We start from the raw sequence: 23,512 nt of genomic DNA on the forward strand, positions 1-23,512 counted from the left end.
TTGACATTGGAGTAGTTCCTTTGTCTTTGGGTTGAAAGAGGAGACTATTGACTCAAAGTCGATAACCGTTACTGGCAGGGTTGGCCGGATTGGACCCAATTGGGTTGGACCCAATGGGTTTTTTTGAAAAAACCCATTTAAAAAAACCCATTATTTAGCCCACTTTTGGGTTTTTTAAAATTTTTTTAGAAGTTTTTAAAAAAATTGATTAATTAAAATACTTTCACAATTTAAACTTATTTTTTATTTGTTCTTTACCAAAGACAATGGACATAAAAAATGAATTTTGAACTTTAATAGTATTTCTTAACTCTTGATGGCATTAAAAAAATACTTCAAAGATTTTAAATAAAAATTTTAAACTTTTTTCTTTAACTGGTCAATAAATAACTCAAATTATCTTGACTTAGTCCTGTCACGTCTGTTTTTCTCAATATTTGTAGATTGCACAGAGGAAATTACTCTAGCTAAAAGGCTTTTATGTCAATTATTTTCTGCAAACCAACACGTCACAAATCTCAAATAAATAAGGTATATTTTTTAGAAATTAACAGGTTTCTCAAGCGGTCAGACAGAAAACAGAATAGGATGTACAGTATTTTCATTATCTTACGAAAAAGTTTTATATTTCTTACTCTGTACACAGAAATAGATAATCAGGCAACATAAAGTTCAAAGAAATGTCTTGATTAAGCTGGAATTCAGTAAAACAGGATTTTTAAACTACTTGAGGTTCTACAGTAGTTTTGCATAACAAAATAAAATACAATAAAGTGCAAAAAAAAAAAAAAATCGTAGTAATTACAAGCAAACAATAGATTTTATCACTTCAGAAGTAAATTTGCCTTAACTGTTGGTAATCATGGAAACTAAAAAATCTGAAACTTCACCATTCTTGGGTTCCGTCGTCTCTTTTACTTTTCTTCAGAAAACGCTGAATTTTCCAGCTTTTTTTACCCCAAGACGTTTTTTGTGCTTTGTCCATATACTTACGCTACAATATGCTACAAGCACCCCACATTTTCCCTAAAAAAAGACAAAAAAAATCCACATTTCTTTTAAAAAAAACCCAGCTTTAGTTGGGTTTTTTTGGGTTTTATTTAAAAAAACCCAAAAAAAACCTGGGTCCATGGGCTTTTTTAAAAAAACCCGGGTTTTTGCCAACCCTGGTTACTGGGAAGCAAACTGGTTCTCTTTATTTGAACAAATATAACCGCTTACTTCACCCATCAGAAATCATATTTATCATAGTCGGACACATCAGATTCAAAAAAAAAAACAGCTAAAAATTTCTACTCGGGAAGAAGTTACTTTTCAAGCTTCAGGTGCACTACCCTTCCGTGCAACTAAAATAACAAAATTCTAAAAAAACAATGATCGTTCTGTGATCTGCTTGCAAACTAAAAACTCTCAAATCCCCCAGATTCATGAGTTTATGGCCAAAGAAAGTGTTTCTGCCTGATCAAATTGGCCTTACTCACCGGATTTAACACCACGCTGCTTTTGGCTGTTCCCAAAAATTAAAACTGCGCTTAAAAGACACCAATCCTGGCATTTAGAGGGCATCGACTGCGCAGCTGAAAGTCATTCGGAAAGACGTCTTCCAGAAAATCTTTAATCCATGGATTCAGCTCTTGGATAAACATAATGCTAGCCAAGGAGAGCTTTTTGGGAAGAACATTGAATCAAATTCTATGGAAGTTCATGGCAACTCGTAAATGAAAATGATTCATCGTACTTTAGATTACACCAATGTATCTCAAAAGGTCGTTTACAAACTTAGCATGCTGGTCTGTTACATCATGGAACTTGTGTTCGAAAACGCAAACTGCGACACCTACAGGTGATGTGGAGGAGGAGGAAAAAAAAACTGTCAACCGCAGTGTTAATATGGTTAATATTACAGAAAATTATGACATTGCAGCATAGGCTCAAAAAATTTTCAATTCAACACAAGACCCATTTCACAACGTCGGCGCATGGATTGATCACGTTCAAATTGGCCAGGCGCGTCACAGATACTTGGCGCCGCTTCCGCGATCCTGGACATGAGATCCATGTCCATTGTTACCAGCGCCTCGAACACCATGGGTTTTATGTCCCCACAGGTAGAAATCCAGAGGAGTCAGGTCGGGAGGTAGCGGAGGATTCTCACTCTCCCACAAGCCAGCAATTATCGCCCTAGAGCGGTCACCACTTTCATTTTTGAATACAAGCTCCTTCGCAAATTGGTGATAACAGAGCGTGGTTGAGCAAGAAAGAGCCTAATAGAGTTAAAAATCATTCATTGGTCTGTAATACATACTTAAGTAAAAAGGAACTCACTGAGCTAGTAAATAAACATAAGTCAAACATCAACTGACTGTTTAGGCATTACATCATCACAAGAACAAATTCCAGAGTCCCATACCTGATACCTGAAAATAATTACCACTCTAGGTGATTTATGTAATAGCGTTCTTTTTCCCAGTTGACACATTTTCAGTTCGATTACTGTCACAGATCAGCAAATTAAGCTCGTAAACGACCTTTTGAGACGCCCTGTTTTTTTGCACAAAAGCAACTCTTTAACTCCTTTTAGATTTTATCTCAAATCTGAAAATGGTCTAATGAGCAAATATTATTTGTGTCTTTAAAAATGTTTTTGAATAGATTAGGGATTTATAGAGTACATACATCGGCACAGACATTTGTACAAGTAATTACTGAAATAAATCACACACCAAATAGGCAGAAAACGAAAAACAAAAGCAAGTTTCATGTTGTATTCTTAATTGTTGGCAGGGCCCGATCAAGCCAAACTGGTGCCCAGGTACTGAGTAGAATTTGGTGCCCCTCCCCCCATGAGGAAATCCGCACAATTTTAAATTCAATGTTTTATACTAGAAACAACATTTTAAAGGAAAATTACTACATTTAAAATGAAACCTCGGATTTGAATGCCAAACACTTGATAGTCACCTAACTAATCACAGTTAAAACTGCCTCTTAAGGTGAAAAAGAGTTTAAAAAACAATTTAAAACTGAAAAAAAGAAATCTTACTGATTCTGACATTAAGCTTTAAAAAGGACTTCTTTCTGGCTTTAACAGAGGTAAATGTGTCGATCAAATAATCGAAATCTATGTTTGATGTCACAGCATTTTCAATGGTCAATAAGGAAAACACCTGTAAATTATCCTGAGAAACGCAGCTTCTCAAATGATTTTTGATTCTTTTCAAAAATGGAAAGTAACGTTCACTGGAACAGCTGCTGATAGGCAAAGGTAAGAAGAAGCTGCAGGGGTGAATCCACATTCGGAAATGTATGTGTAATGTTTAGTGATCTTATCATTTTAAAACATTCTCCAGCAGAAGAGTTACCTTTTGCAAAAATTTGAAAGTGTGTTAATTCTTCTGGAAAATGTTCATCTATGCCATCCGAGTATCTTTTTTGGAATTCCAGAGCTAAGGGACAACGACTTCTTTACGCGAATTTTTTTTTAACTTTATGAGTTTTTGAGCTGATTTTTTAAAAATTTTGAGCTTCCTCTCCCTTAAAATTGAGAAAAAGTAAAAGGAGCTTTTTTTTTCAAAAAAAAAGTAACTAAGTAAGTGAATTTAAGGCTATGCTATTTTGGTGCCCCTAAATTTGTGGTGCCCAGGTCCGCGGACCCGCCGGACCGTGCATTAATCAGGCCCTGATTGTTGGCTTACCTCTGGCCACAAATGCATTATGCCTTTCAATATCAAATAATCCTTCAAAGGTTTCCTGCAAAAAACACTTCAAATAAGTTATAAAAAACTATAAGTAAGGTTTCATATAAATTCAGTGCAGTAAATTTTTTTCATAATCTGATTTATGGGCGAATGGAACAGTGTAGAAATACAGTGTAGAAATATAGCAACATTGTGTGACAAAAGTTTACTTTTTTTTCTATATCATTGAGAAAAACACCTGATTTATGTCAAGTTGGGCTTGCTAAACATAAATAGATAAACTAAATTCTTGTAACAGGTACCATTTTAAAGTTATGACAAATTTAATTTCCATGAATGGCTAAAAACGGCAAATTTTAAATCTAATCTAAACATACATAAAATACATCGCCAGCTCAGTTATTCCATCCAAGGACTGCAGTTTTGTGCTTTCTAGCACTCATCAACCCCGAATAGACTTAGGGCGGTAACTTACTGCAAAATAATCTAAACATGTTTATCTACTTTTATTTTGAATCAAGTATAGTGTAATAATGCACACTAATGCATACATTGTGAGGAGAAATAGCACAGGTTTTTTATCACTGAGTAGAACGAGCTGATGTGTGCATCACATGACTTCCTTTTACTCCAATTTAATGTCATTTCCCCATTATTGGCAATTTCAATGTGATTCAATAGTTTACTCTCTAAATATCACCAACAGTGGCTAAAGTGAAACAGAGTTTTAAAAAAAATCGCCAAATTTGTCGCGACAAAACTTGGCGACCAAAAGACTGGCGATATATGCCAAGTGCCCGCCAAATAATAACACCACTTGAGTTTACATCGAAATTAACAATGATTTCTCCCCAAAAAAGGACAAAAGACCCCTTTAGAAACACCGAATGCAACCAAAAGGGGAGGTGCACAACTAGACCCCACTAGGAGTCTACGTACCAAATTCCAACTTTCTAGGACTTACCGTTATTGAGTTATGCGACATACATACGCACATACGCATATCCGCACATACATACATACAGACGTCACGAGAAAACTCGTTGTAATTAACTCGAGAATCGTCAAAATGGATATTTCGCGTGTCTATACGTTCTTAGGCACTTATCCACGTGTGGTCGAGTCGAAAAAAAAATTTAATATTCATTCGGGGGTGAGTAAAATGGAAATTACGATCGATTTTTGAGTGAAAATTTTTGCGCGAATACAATACTTCCTTTTTTGTAAAAGGAAGTAAAAATAAGTCACATGCTTATAAAAGAAAATGATGAAAATTTCTTTTCATCTTGTGAATAGTGAAATCCTCTTGAATTAGAAACCAACAATAACCTCCCAACGTTTTTGCATTCCATTTTCGTTGGTAACGTTAACTTCGTTTGATATCTTGATGAAAGCGTTCAGCTTGCTCATAGATTAGAAGGAAAAGAATCGAAGTTTGAATGCAAAAAATGTAAATGATATTCTGCACTTCACCATTTCATATTTCTGCAACAAGTTTTCACTAAAAATTTGGCGTTTTTAGATTAATAACTGAGTAAAAATCCTCGAGTTACCTCATTTAGAGACAACCAAGCCGCTAGTTCTTTTTGGGTGAGATTTTTATCAAATTCATTGTTCTTTCATAAGCATTCTTATTTTTGGGGCGACAAAAACGTGTTCTTTTAATTTAGCGTCACACAATTTGGGAAAAATACTTTTCGAAAGCAAAAATCCTTTGCCATTTTTATCCATATAGGTTTGACAAACTTTTTCGTCAAACCGCGTTTTATATGTAAGGGTCGAAAAATCATTTTCTTGCGGAATCGAGGTAAAGTAAAATATTAAGTGTTGCCACTTAAAAAACTTACAGCAATTCTAATTCAAATAAAATATTCTACTAAACAAGAACTGTTGCAGACGATATTTTTCCCAGTATATTCTAATAGGCTGTTTTATACTTCTAATTATTGAAATATATATTTAATAAAATTCTTTTCATTACATTATAAGAGGGGATGCACGAAAATGTTATTGAAGCTATAACTAAGAAACGTCACGTGTTAGACACCCATATCATTTGGCAAATTTGGTTACAACTAAATAAGTAACTCAAAACACGTGACAGTTTTCATGTTAGAAAAATCGTGTCACACAGTGTAATTTGTACTTCTCTTCTGATGTTAAAAAAGCCCCATACTGTTTATTGCCTGCGGAAAGTTGCAGTTAATATTAATTTAAACCTGTTTTACGTAGGTTTTTGCTACACTTTTTAAAAAATAATCGGAAGGACATGTTTTTATATAATTTTACCTTTTTCTGAGAGTGCTCCGTCTTCAGTTCCTCTTTGATTCTTTCATTGGTTTCCAGCTAAAAAGTATTAAAAATCTTTGTCAAGTATTAAAAATATTAATCGTCAGCACTTAAAGCAAGTAATTATACCGATATTCGTATGGAAACGAGCTATTTGACTGACTTGCAGAATACGTAATATGAATAAATTTATAACATTCTAATATTTAATTTGTTTTTGAAAAACTAAAACAGAGAGCAAGTATGTGTGTCGGTCGCTTCCTGGACAGATGAAAAGATCCAGAATTAAGAAATTTTGCTCACGGGTATCTTGGATCAGGTCTTGATGTACCTCGAAGCCATTTTTAAAACTTCAACCTATTCGTTTTTCGGAAAGCAAAAATGATAAATTTAGGGAGCATCTCATCGTAAAAGTGTCACACCTTTTCAATTTTCGCAGCAAATAATGCCCGTTAACGTGCATTAGATGACAGTTTCCAAATTTTATCGCGCATTTTAGGTTTTTGTAATATTCGTTTTTTTTTTGTTTTTTTTTTTTTTTTAATTTCTAAAGCAAAGACTCACTTTCAGATAATGAGTGCTTAAAAATTGTGTTTTTTTCGCCAAAATGATACTTATTTTTCACCAAAAGGAAAGTTTTTCCTGAAATAAAAGAGCATTTTTCAAAAATAGAACTCATGATTCGAGGGTTTGGTGCGTTAATTTTACTTAGTCGCCAAAAAAAAAAAAAAAAAAAAAATGCGAATCTTATATAAATTAAACTCAAGAGTGGGAAATAGTATTTTCTGTGTTTATGCTCCATCAAATAAAAAATAGAAACTTTATTCCGCTTTGTAAAGCTTAAAGCTCTATAAATCACTTAAAAGCTTGAAGGCCTTAAAGGCACTGGATCCAGCGCCTTGTATCCAATTGGATATTCCGGAAATGATAAGATACCTATAATGATGCACCGGCGGACATGCAAAAGCTTCTTTACTTTAGATAATTTAATTAAACCATTATTGATGACTCTGCGAATTATTTTTATTAAGAGGATATCCTTAAACTTCAATTTCCGAAGCTTATCTCAAGGTAATCTCGTTTTGATATTAAATGTTAGCAATGGAAATAGCAGGGTAGAGAGAAGAAGAAAAAAGAGATACTCTGCAAACCTAACGTCTGACCTTCAGCATCTTAAAGAAATCGTTGTTACTAAGGGAGCCCGCTACAATTAAAATAAATTATCTTTATTGGAGGACATAGTGGGGCCTTTCTGGACTAATAATACATTTCAAGTTTACTTATTACATCGAATGTCAACTGCCTTTTGATTAATACCCGTAATGTGAATTTTTCGTCGTGATATAATTATTATTCCGTGCAGTTTTAAAGGTTCTCTGTAAAAAGGTACAGAATAAAGAGTGTGCAGAGGAAAAAACGAGCTGATGTATGTGTGCATCACATGACTTCCTTTTACTTCAATTTAATGTCATTTCCCCATTACTGGCATTTTTAATGTGATTCAATAGTTTACTCTCTAAATGTCACCAACAGTAGCCAAATTGAAATCAGATTTTAAAAAAAAAATCGCCAAATTTGTCGCTAAGTTGGCGACAAAACTTGGCGACCAAAAGAGTGGCGATATATCGCCACGTGTCCGCCAAATTATAACACCACTTGAGTTTACATCGAAATTAACAATGATTTCTCCCCAAAAGGGGCAAAAGACCCCTTTAGAAACACCCGAATGCAACCAAAAAAGAAGGTGCACAACTAGACCCCACTAGGAGTCTACGTACCAAATTTCAACTTTCTAGGACATACCGTTCTTGAGTTATGCGACATACATACATACATACTGACGTCACGAGAAAACTCGTTGTAATTAACTCGGGAATCGTCAAAATGGATATTTCACGTGTCTATGCGTTCTTAGGCCAGGGTTGGCAAAAACCCGGGTTTTTTTTAAAAAGCCCATGGACCCAGGGTTTTTTGGGTTTTTTTAAATAAAACCCAAAAAAACCCAACTAAAGCTGGGTTTTTTTAAAAGAAATATGGATTTTTTTTGTCTTTTTTTAGGGAAAATGTGGGGTGCTTGTAGCATATTGTAGCGTAAGTATATGGACAAAGCACAAAAAACGTCTTGGGGTAAAAAAAGCTGGAAAATTCAGCGTTTTCTGAAGAAAAGTAAAAGAGACGACGGAACCCAAGAATGGTGAAGTTTCAGATTTTTTAGTTTCCATGATTACCAACAGTTAAGGCAAATTTACTTCTCAAGTGATAAAATCTATTGTTTGCTTGTAATTACTAGGATTTTTTTTTTTTTTTTTTGCACTTTATTGTATTTTATTTTGTTATGCAAAACTACTGTAGAACCTCAAGTAGTTTAAAAATCCTGTTTTACTGAATTCCAGCTTAATCAAGACATTTCTTTGAACTTTATGTTGCCTGATTATCTATTTTTGTGTACAGAGTAAGAAATATAAAACTTTTTCGTAAGATAATGAAAATACTGTACATCCTATTCTGTTTTCTGTCTGACCGCTTGAGAAACCTGTTGATTTCTAAAAAATATACCTTGTTTATTTGAGATTTGTGACGTGTTGGTTTGCAGAAAATAATTGACATAAAAGCCTTTTAGCTAGAGTAGTTTCCTCTGTGCAATCTACAAATATTGAGAAAAACAGACGTTACAGGACTAAGTCAAGATAATTTGAGTTATTTATTGACCAGTTAAAGAAAAAAGTTTAAAATATTTATTTAAAATCTTTGAAGTATTTTTTTAATGCCATCAAGAGTTAAGAAATACTATTAAAGTTCAAAATTCATTTTTTATGTCCATTGTCTTTGGTAAAGAACAAATAAAAAATAAGTTTAAATTGTGAAAGTATTTTAATTAATCAATTTTTTTTAAAAACTTCTAAAAAATTTTTAAAAAACCCAAAAGTGGGCTAAATAATGGGGTTTTTTAAATGGGTTTTTTCAAAAAAACCCATTGGGTCCAATCCGGCCAACCCTGTCTTAGGCACTTATCCACGTGTGGTCGAGTCGAAAAAAAAAAAAAAAACTCAATATTCATTCGGGGGTGAGTAAAATAGAAATTAAGATCGATTTTTGAGTGAAATTTTTTTCGCGAATACAAGACTTCCTTTTTTGTAAAAGGAATTAAAAATAAATAAATCAAAACAATAAAATAAAATAGTTTGTTGAAAAATTTGAAACAGAGTTTTGAGCAGTAGTAATTACAAATACAGGGTATTTATTCCAAGAGTAAGTCGCCCTATAGCAGCCTATCCGCTGAACCAATGTAACCAAAATTTTAGATATGAAATTATCCGCAAAAGAATGTGTGATGATTTTAAACAGCTCAGTGATCATGGTTACGGTCACAGTGAACGAATTTCAAAATTTTCGAACTGCAATACTACCTATTTTTTCCCCTGATCAAATTGATCCGTGTATTTAAAAATCACAAATGGCGTCTGGACAACCCTGTATGCATAACATACATATCTTTAAAAAGAATTATTTTTGAAACCAACAATGCCCAAGTTAAAAGCCATAAAAAAATAATGCAACCCCTAGTTTTTACTTCCTTTTACAAAAAAGGAAGTATTGTATTCGCGAAAAAATGTTCACTCAAAAATCGACCTTAATTTCCATTTTGCTCACCCCCGAATGAATGTCGAGTTTTTTTTTTTTTTCGACTCGACCACACGTGGATAAGGGCCTAAGAACGTATAGACACGCGAAATAACCATTTTGACGATTCCCGAGAAAAAAAAACAACGAGTTTTCTCGTGACGGCTGCATGTATGTGCGTATATGCGTATGCATGTCGCATAACTCAAGAACGGAATGTCCTAGAAAGTTGAAATTTGGTATGTAGGCTCCTAGTGGGGTCTAGTTGTGCACCTTCCCTTTTTGGTTGCATTCGGATGCTCCAAAGGGGGTCTTTTGCCCCTTTTTGGGGGAAATCATTGTTAATTTCGATATAAACTCAAGTGGTGTTATAATTTGCGGAATATCGCCAGTCTTTTGGTCGCCAGGTTTTGTCGCAACTTGGCGACAAATTTGGCGATTTTTTTCAAAAAAAATTTTAAGGTTTTTATTTATTTATTTATTTATTTATTTTTTAAATCTGATTTCCATTTGACCACTATTAGTGATATTTAGGAAGTAAAATATTGAATCACATTAAAATAGCCAGTAATGGGGAAATTACATTATATTGGAGTAAAAGGAAGTCATGTGATGCACAAATAAGCTCGTTTCTAATAGTTAAAAGAAGACGCTAAATGATTTTGTTGTGGAAAAAAAATGAGGTAGAGATTTAAGATGATGCATACTTCAATTTGCGTTTTTAATGTTTCGATTTGTGCTTGTACAGAATCTTCAAATTTCTTCCAAAAGTTGAATCCGTCCTTCTCAAGTCCAGGAGTACGTTCTAACCATTTCTGAAATGCAAAATAAGATAGTATTTTTTATCATTGAAGACTAAATTATTGCACATGCTTCTGCTAATATTATTTAAAGCTTTTCCTCCATCAGTTGAAAACACACACACACACTTTTCATTATTGCACAATTTGTGTGGTTCCCTGGTAAGCATAAAGAAATATTAAATGTACTAGCGGTACCCGCACGGCTTTGCCCGTAGTAGAAAATTAAAAGGTCATTTGGTCACACATTTGGTTGCACTGTATATTTACAAATAATGGATGATGAATTTCTCGACAATATGCTATGTTCATTTGCTCGCCAATGTTACGGTTCCACGTTGTGATAATTTCGTAATTTACTCTTCCACGTTATGATAATTTGCAGGGTAAAATGTTGATAAAATTGGAATAGAAAAGGAACAAAATCGAATTTTCGAAAAATCGCTTCGAGGTGCACACCCCCATGCTACAAACTAATTTCGTACCAAATTTCATGAAAATCAGCCAAACGGTCTAGGCGCTATGTGCGTCACAAAGATCCTGACAGTGAGAGATCCAGACAGAGAGTGATTCAGACTTTCAGCTTTATTATTAGTAAAAATATGAAATAAATTTATGTAAAAAAATCCATTGAGATTGAAATGAATTGAATTGAAGTAAATAATAAATTTGGTGCATTTTTAAACAGTACGTCTTTCCATGGTGAGAAGAAACAAATATAGATATTTTCTGTTTTCGGATTATCTTAGTTCGAACAATAATTCAAACACATTCTAGTTCCAAATTTCATGAAAATCGGACGCATGGTCTAGGCGCTATGCGCGTCAGAGATCCTGACATAGAGACTTTCAGCTTTATTATTAGTAGAGATTAACATTTTGTGTTAAATCTTGCAAACACATAGACACTGTACAAAACTTGCTCAGGAATTAACTTCTGTTGACCGATGAAATCATAAATATCCCCGAATATTACTCCCCAAAAGTCGTTTTGAGAGTTGTCTGATTTCTTTTGAAAGTGTTAAAATTAAAAATCCATTTCAAATGTTTTACATGATTCATTAACTAATTACAGATATTTTATTTTTCTACTTGATTTTTTCTCCTGCTTTAATAACATTCTAATAACTTTTTGTTATTAGATATATACGATGTTGTTCGACAAAATAACACATAATTGTAAACACGTTTTTCAACTTACTTGTAATGTATACAAACTTTATGTAAAAACTAGTGGTACCCGCACGGCTTTGCCCGTAATAGAAAAATCAAAAGGTCTTTTGATTCGCCTGTATATTTACAAATAATGTATGGTGAATTTCCTCGCCAATTGGCTTGTAACAATGTTACGGTTCCACGTTATGATAATTTCGTATCTCGCCAATTGGCTTGTGCCCATGTTACGGTTCCACGTTATGATAATTTCGTAACTTACTCGTCCATCTTATGATAATTTTGTTCTTAAAATTGGAATAGAAAAAGAACCACATCGAATTTTCGAAAAATCGCTTCGAAGTGCACACCCCCATGCTACAAACTAACTTTGCCAAATTTCATGAAAATCGGCCGAACAGTCTAGGCGCTATGCGCGTCACAGAGATCCTGAAAGACAGAGAGACTTTCAACTTTATTATTGGTAACTAGTAGTACACGCACGGCTTTGCCCGTAAAAAAAATTAAAAGGTCTTTTGGTTCGCCTGTATATTTACAACTAATGTATAGTGAATTTCTCGCCAATTGGCTTGCCCATGTTACGGTTCCACGTTATGATAACTTGGTAATTTATTCGTCCATCTTATGATAATTTTGCTCGGGAAAATGTTCTTAAAATTGGAATAGAAAAAGAAGAAAATCGAATTTTCGAAAAATCGTTTCGAGGTGCACACCCCCATGCTACAGACTAACTTTGTGCCAAATTTCATGAAAATCGGCCGAACAGACTCGGCGCTATGAGCGTCACAAAGATCCAGACATCCTCCAGACAGACTTTCAGCTTTATTATTAGTAAAGAAGATAAAGATATCCTTTTGTTTTTTTTCAACAGAGCTACGTATTCATATATTGATTGAAGATTATGCAGGAAACAATTTTTAAATTTATTTTACTAAATGCTCCACTATGGTAAATTAAGACGCAATTCTGGCTGTATTGTTACAAATCCTGTAAATAGTTTCCTGCAATGAATATACAGCCCCTATACATTCGGCTGAAGTATATGGTCCCCTATTTTTTCATTGATAAAATTTGTGAATGAAAAGAACTAAGAAAGTGTGGAACGGTGTAGCATTTTCTGGAATAGTTGAGAGATCTCTTTTGGTGTGTATAAAAAGCCGTTATGCATGATAAAAAGTTTAGTTTCGATTGAGAATTTGTACTGAGAGTGTATTAGCTCTGATTATTGCGAGGCATTTCGCTGTGTTGGTTTTCGTATTTGGAAGTAAATACGTGTGTAACCGTCGAGTTTACGGTGTTGTGTGATATTTGCTTAATTGCTGATGATTAATTTAGCAGTTGTTGACGATCTTTCCTGTACATAGTGTAAATAAATTTCCTGTGTTTTTAATCAAGAACTGTGTCGTCCTTTCAAGAAAGTTGGAAGTCGCACCGGATCCGTTACAATTGGCGCCCAACGTGGGGCTTCTTCTGGACTTTCTTGGAGTAAGTGTGACTTTGGACATTTTTTCATAAAGACTTTGAATTTGGGACTTTATTTTTTTATGGTGATTACTCGCGCAATGGATGACCAATTAAAACAACTTCTGGAAGCAATTAATGCTGTGAAAAGTGACTTGACTGAAAGTTTTGCCGCAAATCAAGAACAATTGAAAAATGAATTGGCGGCTAATCAAGAACAATTGAAAAATGATATGGCGACTAATCAAGACCAATTAAAAAGTGATTTGACTGCAAGTTTTACTGCAAATCAAGAACAATTGAAAAATGAATTAGCGACTAACCAAGAACTGTTAAATAGTGATTTAACTGCTAAAATTACTACAAGTCATGATGAAATGAAAAGTGACCTAACGTCTGAGTCTGATTCCAGGTGTCCCATCTCGCTGAACTTGAGAGACAACTCGGTGACTTGACAAGACATCTGAACAGCATAACAGCCCAAAAGAAACAAGAGCAGAAGTGCTGGAAATGCGGTACTGAAGGGCACCTGCAAAGGAGTTGTCCGGCTCGCCAAGCTACGCGAGGGAAAGAAATCACCTCCACCAGAGCTCCGCAGATTTCCTCTACTAGTAGTGGCAGAGTGATGAACTTTTCATTTACGCACATGTAAATGGAATCCTTGCAAACTGATTGTCGACACTAGAGCCAATGTGACAATCGTTAGGACAGATGTGGCTCGTGAATTTGGATTGAAACTGTTGTGGACATCGCCACGCGTAAGTCTCCAGACTGTGACAGGTGACAAAATTGAGATTGAGGGTAAAGTGGACTTGGAAATAGTGTTTGGGAATGACACCTACCATCATACGGCATTCGTTGCTGATATCACGGACCCCTCCATTCTCGGATTGGACTTTTTAAAGAAGTATGACTTCAACCTCGACTTCAAGACTAATGAGCTGCACTCGACGAGAGAAGACATAGCCGTTTTCCCCCGCAGAAAGTGATGTAAAGTCCGCTCATCAAATAATAGCCCAAACAGATTTATCGATTCCCTCAAGGTCAGAATCATTGATACCTGGCTCCATTGAAGAAAACAACTGCTTTAGATTCGGCCTCATTGAATACCCTAACCTAAACAATAACCTAAAAGGAGTGCTGGTAGCATCTACGCTTGTGGACCTTTCTAGGGATGTAATTCCTGCGAGAGTCGCCAACGTGAGTAAAAGGCCAAGGGATAACCGAAAAGGTGAAGTGTTTGCAACTAATACTCCAGTAAACTGCATCATTAGAAGAATCAATTCCCCCGAGACTGTGTCTTCTGAGTCCTTGACATCGAAGTTAATTGGGAGTGCGCCATTATCGAAAGATCAAAGAACTGCTGCGGAACAATTGGTGGACGACTTCAAGCATGTTTTCATCTACATCGGAGGAGTTTGGCCGTACGAATTTAACGCAGTATAGGATTTACACTGGATAACACCCCCCTATTAAACAGCATCCAAGACGACTACCGTTCGCCAAGAAGGAAGAAGTTGAGACCCTCCTGAAAGAGATGAAGGAGAATGATGTAATCGAACCTTCATCCAGTCCTTGGGCTTCTCCCATCGTCTTAGTCCGAAAGAAAGATGGCTCCACCAGATTTTGTGTCGATTACCGACGGCTGAATGAAATCACCAAGAAAGACAGTTACCCTCTTCCACGGATAGACGACACCTTGGACACTCTTTCCGGGCACAAGTGGTTTTCGACCCTGGACTTGAAGAGCGGCTACTGGCAGGTTGAGATACACCCTGATGACCGAGAGAAGACAGCGTTTACAACTGGACAAGGCTTATGGCAGTTTAAAGTGATGCCCTTCGGCCTCTGCAATGCACCAGCTACGTTCGAGCGTCTTATGGAGACAGTGTTAAGAGGACTTTCCTACGAATCCTGTCTGGTCTACTTAGACGATATCATCATCGTGGGACGCAGTTTCGATGAACATCTGGCAAATCTTATTAAGGTGCTGCAAAAGCTTAAGGAAGCCAATCTGAAGTTAAGCCCGTCCAAATGTAATTTGTTCCGCCGGGATCACATCATTTCTTCTGAGGGTGTACAAACCGATCCAGAGAAGGTATCTGCGGTCAAGAGTTGGAGTCGTCCCGATAACATCCATCAGCTGCGAAGTTTCCTGGGGCTCTGAACGTACTACAGGAAGTTTGTGAAGGGTTTTTCCAACATTGCACGACCTTTGCATAAGCTGACAGAGAGCAAGCAAAAGTTTGAATGGTCCAAAGAATGCGAAGATGCATTTCTACGACTGAAGGAGGCTTTAACATCAACGCCTACTCTCTCATATCCTCAGCCTGGAAAATCCTTCATCCTAGACACTTATGTGAGCCACGAGGGCATCGGAGCTGTTTCATCCCAAGAAATTGACGGCAATGAACATATCATCGCTTACTGGAGCAAATGCTTATCAAAGTCGGAGCGAAATTACTGCGTCACCAGAAAGGAGTTACTGGCCTTGGTGAAAGCTGTAGAACACTTCCATCATTAGCTCTACGTCCGAAAGTTTCTGCTTCGGACAGATCATGCCTCGTTAGCTTGGCTTTTGAACTTCAGGAATCCAGAACCCAGATAGCCAGGTGGATACAGCGGCTCTAGGAATATGACATGGAGATCAAGCACCGAAAAGGGTTGTCTCACGGTAATGCTGACGCTTTATCAAGGAGACCCTGTCCTGAGAACTGCAATTATTGTTCCCGAATCGAGAAACAGTATGAAACGACTAGCCCTACTGCCTATCAGGTGACAGTGACTCCAACATCATCAGAACCTGATCCATGGAGTGACGACCAAGTTCGAAAAGATCAACTTTGAAGACCCCGACATAAAACCAATTTTGGAGTTCATGGAGAGTGACAGTCGGCGACCTAGCTGGCAGGACGTTTCCATCATCAGTCCTGCAACAAAAAGATACTGGGCTTTATGGAACTCGCTCCATTTACGGAACGGCGTGCTACACCGAAAATAAGAATCTGATGACGGCAAAACGTCTAGGTGGCAGTTACTACTTCCCCGATCAAGGATTTCAGATGTTCTGAAAGAAATACATAGTAGTGCAACTGGAGGACATTTTGGTGTCTTGAAAACCCTCAATAAAGTTCGGGAGCGCTTCTTCTGGAGCAAGGCGAAGGATGACGTGGAGAAGTGGTGCCATTCTTGTGACGCCTGTGCTGCTCGTAAAGGACCGAAGAAGAGAAGCAGAGGGAAGCTACATCTGTACAACGTTGGAGCTCCTTTCGAACGAATTGGGATCGACATCCTGGGTACTCTACCAAGAACTGCTGATGGGAACAAATGCATTCTTGTTTCCATCGACTATTTCACCAAATGGCCCGAAGCGTATCCCATTCCAGATCAAGAAGCTACCACCGTAGCAGAGACTCTAGTTCAACATTGGATCTCGAGATATGGAACACCTTTGCAGATTCATTCCGATCAAGGGAGGAATTTCATCTCTGCTGTGTTTAAGGGCCTATGTCAAATTTTCGGAATTGAGAAAACTAGGACAACACCACTACACCCACAATCGGACGGCATGGTGGAGAGATTTAACCGCACAATCCTGAATAATCTCTCGCTTATGGTCTCCAGAAATCAACAGGATTGGGACAAGAAGCTACCTTTGTTCCTGCTGGCCTACCGCAGTGCTGTCTACGAGACTACCGGATATGCCCCATCTCAGATGCTCTTCGTACGAGAGCTTCGGCTACCTTGTGATCTCGTCTTCGGTCGTCCTCCGGATGCGCCTGCATCGCCTGAGGAGTACATCCAGGATCTCCAGGCCCGGTTGGAAGACGTTCATAACTTCGCACGAGAGTGAATCAACATCGCGGCGGAGAAGATGAAGACCCGATATGACGCAAGGTCTACTGGACAAGAATTCAACGAAGGCGACAGGGTTTGGTTATGGAATCCCATCCGACGGAAAGGTCTGTCACCCAAATTGCAGTCGCATTGGGATGGACCCTACAAAGTCCTTAACCGACTGAATGACGTCGTAGTGAGGATCCAAAAATCACCTAATGCAAAACCTAGGGTTGTACAATGTACATTATGATCGGTTAGCCCCATACTATGGCCATAGCTCATGAGTATTACGTAAACAACCATGGTTGATAACATAAAAGTTGTAGATAATTTTTGCTTTTAATGTTTAGTAATATTTCTTGTTATTATTGTGTTTTCTGTGTATTATTGTTTATTATTTAATGTGTGTATTTGTGATATAAGTCTGGCATCCTTTCTGGGGATCGTACTGCCCAGGACGTGCAGTCCTTAGGGAGGGGGCCATGTTACAAATTCTGTAAATAGTAATTATTTTTATGATTAATTTGTCGTAATCTGGCTAAATTTGGCGTTTATTCCATTATTCTTCATCTAAAATTATTGTAGTAACTTAACCTGTAAATAGTTTCTTGTAATGAATATACAACCCCCTTACATTCGAATGAAGTATGTGGTCCCTCCATTTCTAAAAGATAAGATTTGTGAATGGAGCAAAAAGAAAATATGAAAAACTGGTAGAACGAACTAGGATTTTCTGGATATTTCTTTGCTGAGAATAAAGCCGTGTGGCATTTGAATGAGAGTTAGTTTTGCTTTTTAAACTGTCTGAGATTCGTCTGAGCCGTTGCTCTGTTTATTGTGAGGCATCTGCGCTGCGTTTTTGCGTATTTGGATGTAAATACGTGTGCTATTGTTGAGTTTACATTGTTGAGTTAATTGATATATTGATTGTACTGTCCGGGACGTGCAGTCCTTAGGAAGGGGGCAATGTTACAAATCCTGTAAATAGTTTCCTGCAATGAATATACAGCCCCTATACATTCGGCTGAAGTATATGGTCCCCTATTTTTTCATTGATAAGATTTGTGAATGAAAAGAAATAAGAAAGTGTGGAACGGTGTAGCATTTTCTGGAATAGTTGAGAGATCTCTTTCGGTGTGCATAAAAAGCCGTTATGCATGATAAAAAGTTTTTTTTCGATTGAGAATTTGTGAGTGTATTAGCTCTGTTTATTGCGAGGCATTTTGCTTTTTTTTGTTTTCGTATTTGGAAGTAAATACGTGTGTAACCATTGAGTTTACGGTGTTGAGTGATATTTGCTTAATTGCTGATGATTAATTTAGCAGTTGTTGACGATCTTTCCTGTACATAGTGTAAATAAATTTCCTGTGTTTTTAATCAAGAACTGTTGTCGTTTCAAGAAAGTTGGAAGTCGCACCGGATCCGTTACAGTGTTATTGGAAACGATTTAAATGTTTAAAAAAATTCTTCATAGTTTTAAAAACATCATTAGAATTTTTAAGCTCTTAACGGGAAGACGTTTTAGGTTAAATATGAAGATTCACCTATAATTTCCAACTGCTGAAAGATGCTTTTAAAGGAACAATTCGTCCAAGCTTAACAAGATATTTTTCTGAATTGTGACTTCCATTTTCAGCATCACTTTTTTCAAACTTTCGAATCTACATTTTCTATACTTTAATTTTATTTTTAACTAGTGGTACCCGCACGGCTTTGCCCGTAATAGAAAATTAAAAGGTATTTTGGTTCGCCTGTATATTTACAAATAATGTATGGTGAATTTTCTCCCCAGTTGGCTTGTACCCATGTTACGGTTCCACGTTATGATAATTTCGTAATTTACTCGTCCATCTTATGATATTTTTGTTCGTAAAATTGGATTGGAAAAAGAACAAAATCGAATTCTCGAAAAATCGCTTCGAGGTGCACACTCCCATGGTACAAACTAACTTTGTGCCAAATTTCATGAAAATCGGCCGAACGGTCTATTCGCTATGCGCGTCACAGAGATCCTGACAGACAGAGGGACATCCAGCTTTATTATTAGTAACTAGTGATACCCGCACGGCTTCGCCCGCAATAGAAAAATCAAAAGGTCTTTTGGTTCGCCTGTATATTTACAAATAATGTATAATGAATTTTCTCGCCAGTTGGCTTGTACCGACGTTACGGTTCCACGTTATGATAATTTCGTATCTCGCCAACTGGCTTGTGCCCATGTTACGGTTCCACGTTATGATGATTTCGTAATTTATGATACTTTTTTTCTTAAAATTGGAATAAAAAAAGAACCACATCGAATTTTCGAAAAATCGCTTCGAGGTGCACACCCCCATGCTACATACTAACTTTGTGCCAAATTTCATGAAAATCGGCCGAACGGTTTAAGCGCTATGCGCGTCACAGACATCCTACGGACATCCTACACACATCCTACAGACATCCAGACATCCTCCGGACAGAGAGACTTTCTGCTTTATTGTTAGTAAAGAAGATAAAGATTAAAGCAAAGAACAAAACGAGGTTTGAACAGCGCAAGTGATAGCTGTTCAGACTTTTTTCTTGGGGGGGGGGGGGGGGGGGGTGAAGGAGCAGATAATTAAGCAGCAAATTATTCAGTGTGATTCGAAATTGTTTTTGTACATTAAGAGGGGTGATAGTACCATTTCAGACCACCAATAACACCATAGGGTCACATTCCATTCTGAGAGGCAGAAAAGAGGAAAGATATGAGATGAAACAATGCAAGGAATAGCCTCTGACGTCATTTTGTACCCACTTACGTAGTCTCCTGAGACTATCAAGAATTTACCGCATGAAATTTTTCACTAATCAGCATTTTTCTCTTACTTGGTACCGAAGAAAGGCAATCAGAGCAGACGTTCTACTTATAAAACGAGGCTAATTAGGGTGCTTCTAAAAATCGATTTTTTTTGTTTAGAAGTTGTAGTTTAGTATCCTCAATTAGGGAAAAATAATGTGTTGACATCTTCAGTTCGCGCATGAGGCTGAAAGTTTGAAAACATGTGTTTAAAATTGAAATTTTCAGAAAATAATAAAATTAGTTTTTTTATTTTTTATTTTTTCATAATGCAAGAGCCATAAATTGTCAGTATATAGCGTAGCTTGAACCTAAAAAGTATTTTATAGCTTTTACATAAGATCTTTCGTTTCCATACGCCTTAGTTGGGCAGGAGATTTTAGCCCAATTTTTAATTTTTAAACCATAGAAAACTGTGCATTTACAGTTAACATACTATAACTGACCAAACTGGCAAAGTTTCTGGTATTACTAGTAATTAAGTACCCATACACATTTTAAATTAGTCGTTTATGGTTACTGTTTATGGTTACAAAACCGCAAAGTGTTATGTTTACGGTTTTTCAATGTAATACAGTCGAATCCCGACTTACGCGAGAGATGCGTTCCAAGACTCCTCGCGTAAGTCGAAATTTCGCGTTGCGGAAAAGTGTTGTGAATATGCCTTTTTTATTAACATACTTAATCATTTTAGAAAATTTTAAACACCTTCTAAAATGTTTTAGACCATTTTTTAACTATATATTACCGTTTATTACATAAAAAGCTGAATTTTTACCGTATTTTTAAAAAAGCTGCATTATTGAAACACTGCACTGTAAGAGTTATACAGTATATACAATAGGTTACATTTATAACTTAAATATTGAAGATGATGATTTATGCTGCGCAATCTGATCGTCATTCTAATATATTTTTTGATACAGTAGCTTCGCATTTAGTCTTTACCATTTACATCTATGGTAACACCCCTCTTTCAGGGTCTCCATAATTTACAATACAAGAGCAGATTCCAATTTCATAATGTTTTCATTTTGCTTAAACACTACTCTGCCAGCTTCATATTAAAACTAAGGCCTGGACTTATACGGATTGCCTTTTTTTGACTTTTAATTATACGTATGAAAGATTCACCTATACCTAAGTGTCGTGCTACCTTCGACCCACTTTCTAGTTGTTCAAGCGTATAAAAAACCTTTATCTTTTCCTAAATTGTCGCAAAAACTTTCGCTTTTTGTTTCCATCTTCAAACTTCAGATGAAAAAGCGGGCCTAAGTGCTACAATATTTCATCACCTTTCATATTTAGAATAAATAAATGAAAAACGAGGAGTGGCGATGCATCATACACACTAACAATACAATGTTTATAGTGCGGTATGTGGGAACTTGCGCAGTCAGTGATGCTGAAAGGATGAAAGTACATTCACGAATTACTGTTTAGTAGGGAATAACAAAGCCGAAACTTAGCATCACGATTCCTTTCCAAATATTCGTATTGAGAGGGAGAAATTCGCTTTAGCTCTAAAATTCGTTGCTACCGAAAAACTCGCGTTATAGCCATTTCGCGTAAGTCGGATCGCGTTGTAGCGGGAGTCGACTGTAGTCATATATGGTTACAAAACCGTAAAGTGTTATATTTACGGTCTTTCAACGCACTAGTTGTATAGGATTAAAAACCGTAAAATTTCCTTTTTAAGGTTTTGAAACCATGCTAGATGTAAATGGTTACATAACCGTACTGCTTTACATTTACAGGAATTTACCCGTGCCAGTTGGGAATGGTTTCTAACCCATAATGGTGAAATAATGTCACTAACAGTAACAGCAAATTTTACGATCAATCAGACGGGCAGAGTGCTGCCGGTTAGTTCACCATAGTTTCACGATGAAATTTTTAACTGTGTGTTGGACATTCTGTTCTAAATTCCAAAATTAAATGGAATATTTGATTTTTTTAAATAAGGATAACAAAGAGATTAGAACTGATAATAATTGAACAAGTAGTTCTATTAGTAAAGTGAAATATTTTTACCTGAACTAGACAACAAAGTGAAGGTTCTTCTTCGGACTGAAGAATCATATCAATGGATTTTTTATCGGGAAAAACGGTGATGTATTTTTCTTTGCTGAAATTTACACGGTGTTCCTAGTAACGAAACATGAAACAGCATTAGTACTCCATCTACACAAAACATTCAAACTCTATTATCAACATCTTTAGTTGGTAGGAGAAGAGAGGAGGTGCACGTGTGAATGTGGTACGTTTTACTAAGATAGCTTCAAGCAAAAAAAATCTTGAAAAATACTCAAGTGATGGCAGAACCAGTCCTACCTTTTAGCCCAACTTTCAGAACAAATAGCCATTTTATGTTCCTGTGGTGCCAACTTTTTTTATTTAGCAGGTTTTGTATGCAATATTATCAGTCTTTTCCTCGTGAAAACATATTTTAATCTAACTATTAAGGTAAAATCAGTTATTCCAAACCATTATAGGAATATTCAAGTACAATGTTTAAATTTTTATATTAAATTAATAATTCTGTTTTTTTTTTTTTTTTTTTTTTTTTTTTTTTTTTTTTTTTTTTTTTTTTTTTTTTTTTTTTTGCAAGTTAGTTTTAAGGTAGGGTATGTCATAAAATTTTTTTTTTTTTAAATATTGACTTGCGCAATTAGGATGCACTGTATTTACCCTCTTGAAATTTATTTCTAATACTATTTTTGAAAAATATTAAGGTTTAGCTACCGGGAAACGAGCTACAAAGTTTGAAAAAAAGGTAAAAAGTGGTCAATTTCCAAAATTTTTTATAAAAATAAAATGTTTAAAATTCTTGTTCTGATACCATTCAAATGCTTTCTTTTACACTCTTTACACATGTCTTTATGATTAACTACATTTCTTTAAAGTTTTTAGTTCGCGACTGAGCTGTACATTTCCGTGAAATTAACCAAAATTCGATTTTTCAGCTTTTTTTGTACATTGCAGCATTTCGTCTAAAAAAGTCCCGCAATATTTATTTCAAAATGAATGTGCACTATGTACGTAGAGTGTGTTCTGCATTAATGAAGAGTATTGATTTGCACCTTTTGGATCTAATGACTTACACATGAGATATTCCTTTCTGATATTATTTTCTGATAATTAAAAATGCTCGATGATGCTCGTGTTAAGTATATGCTTGTGGCCTTTTATTTAATGGCTACAAACATTTATCATCAAGTCATTTATTTAATAAGTAAACAGTACGGTATATGTGAAACAAAACATTCTTAATCTACTGCACAAGAAGTGAAATACCAAATAATTACGACAATTTGAATACATGGAAAAGTTTACGCACCATATGTCAACCTTTCACTCAGGTGCCCAAACACAATACTGCAATCAGCCACTGATAGTTATTTTACCATCAAATTTGGAACACTTTGAGGAAGTCTTTCTTTGTTCTCAAAGAAGGTATTGATTCTCGATTACGCAACTGTGTTCGTATGAGTCCATCTCTCTTAGCCCAACCACATACTGATTCTGCCAACCTCGGTCACTAATTTCACCGCTTTCTCGCAACTTTGAGTTTGTAATAAATGTGGAGGAAGTTCCCATGGGAAAACATTCAATGTTTTAAGCTCTTCCAAATATACATTTGCTGTGAAAATTGGTTCAGTGAGGATCTCTGCGTCCCAGTCGATCAGTTCTGTAAGATTGCAAGCGCCAAGATTTATCGACGGCGGAACTCTAAAAGACCGCACTAATGTACATCCTGGCTCATTTCATCCCCTAGTTAACATTAATTTGTCAACTGCAAAAGCTCTT

The 23,512-nt window shown here is 36.1% G+C and overlaps 1 protein-coding gene across 1 annotated transcript in view; it reads right to left on the bottom strand.

Annotated features, from left to right (window-relative positions):
- The window catches only part of LOC129223774 (tryptophan 2,3-dioxygenase-like), an 82,584-nt gene that overhangs the window by 23,172 nt on the left and 35,900 nt on the right, over window positions 1-23,512 (bottom strand). The window contains exons 8-11 of the mRNA XM_054858133.1: window positions 21,737-21,850; window positions 10,316-10,423; window positions 5,988-6,044; window positions 3,696-3,750 (exon numbers count right to left, since the gene is read on the bottom strand). Coding sequence (XP_054714108.1) covers window positions 3,696-3,750; window positions 5,988-6,044; window positions 10,316-10,423; window positions 21,737-21,850 — 334 coding nt within the window. The remainder of the gene's footprint in view (window positions 1-3,695; window positions 3,751-5,987; window positions 6,045-10,315; window positions 10,424-21,736; window positions 21,851-23,512) is intronic.

Source organism: Uloborus diversus, chromosome 6 (assembly GCF_026930045.1).
Source record: "Uloborus diversus isolate 005 chromosome 6, Udiv.v.3.1, whole genome shotgun sequence".
NCBI lineage: Eukaryota > Metazoa > Arthropoda > Arachnida > Araneae > Uloboridae > Uloborus > Uloborus diversus.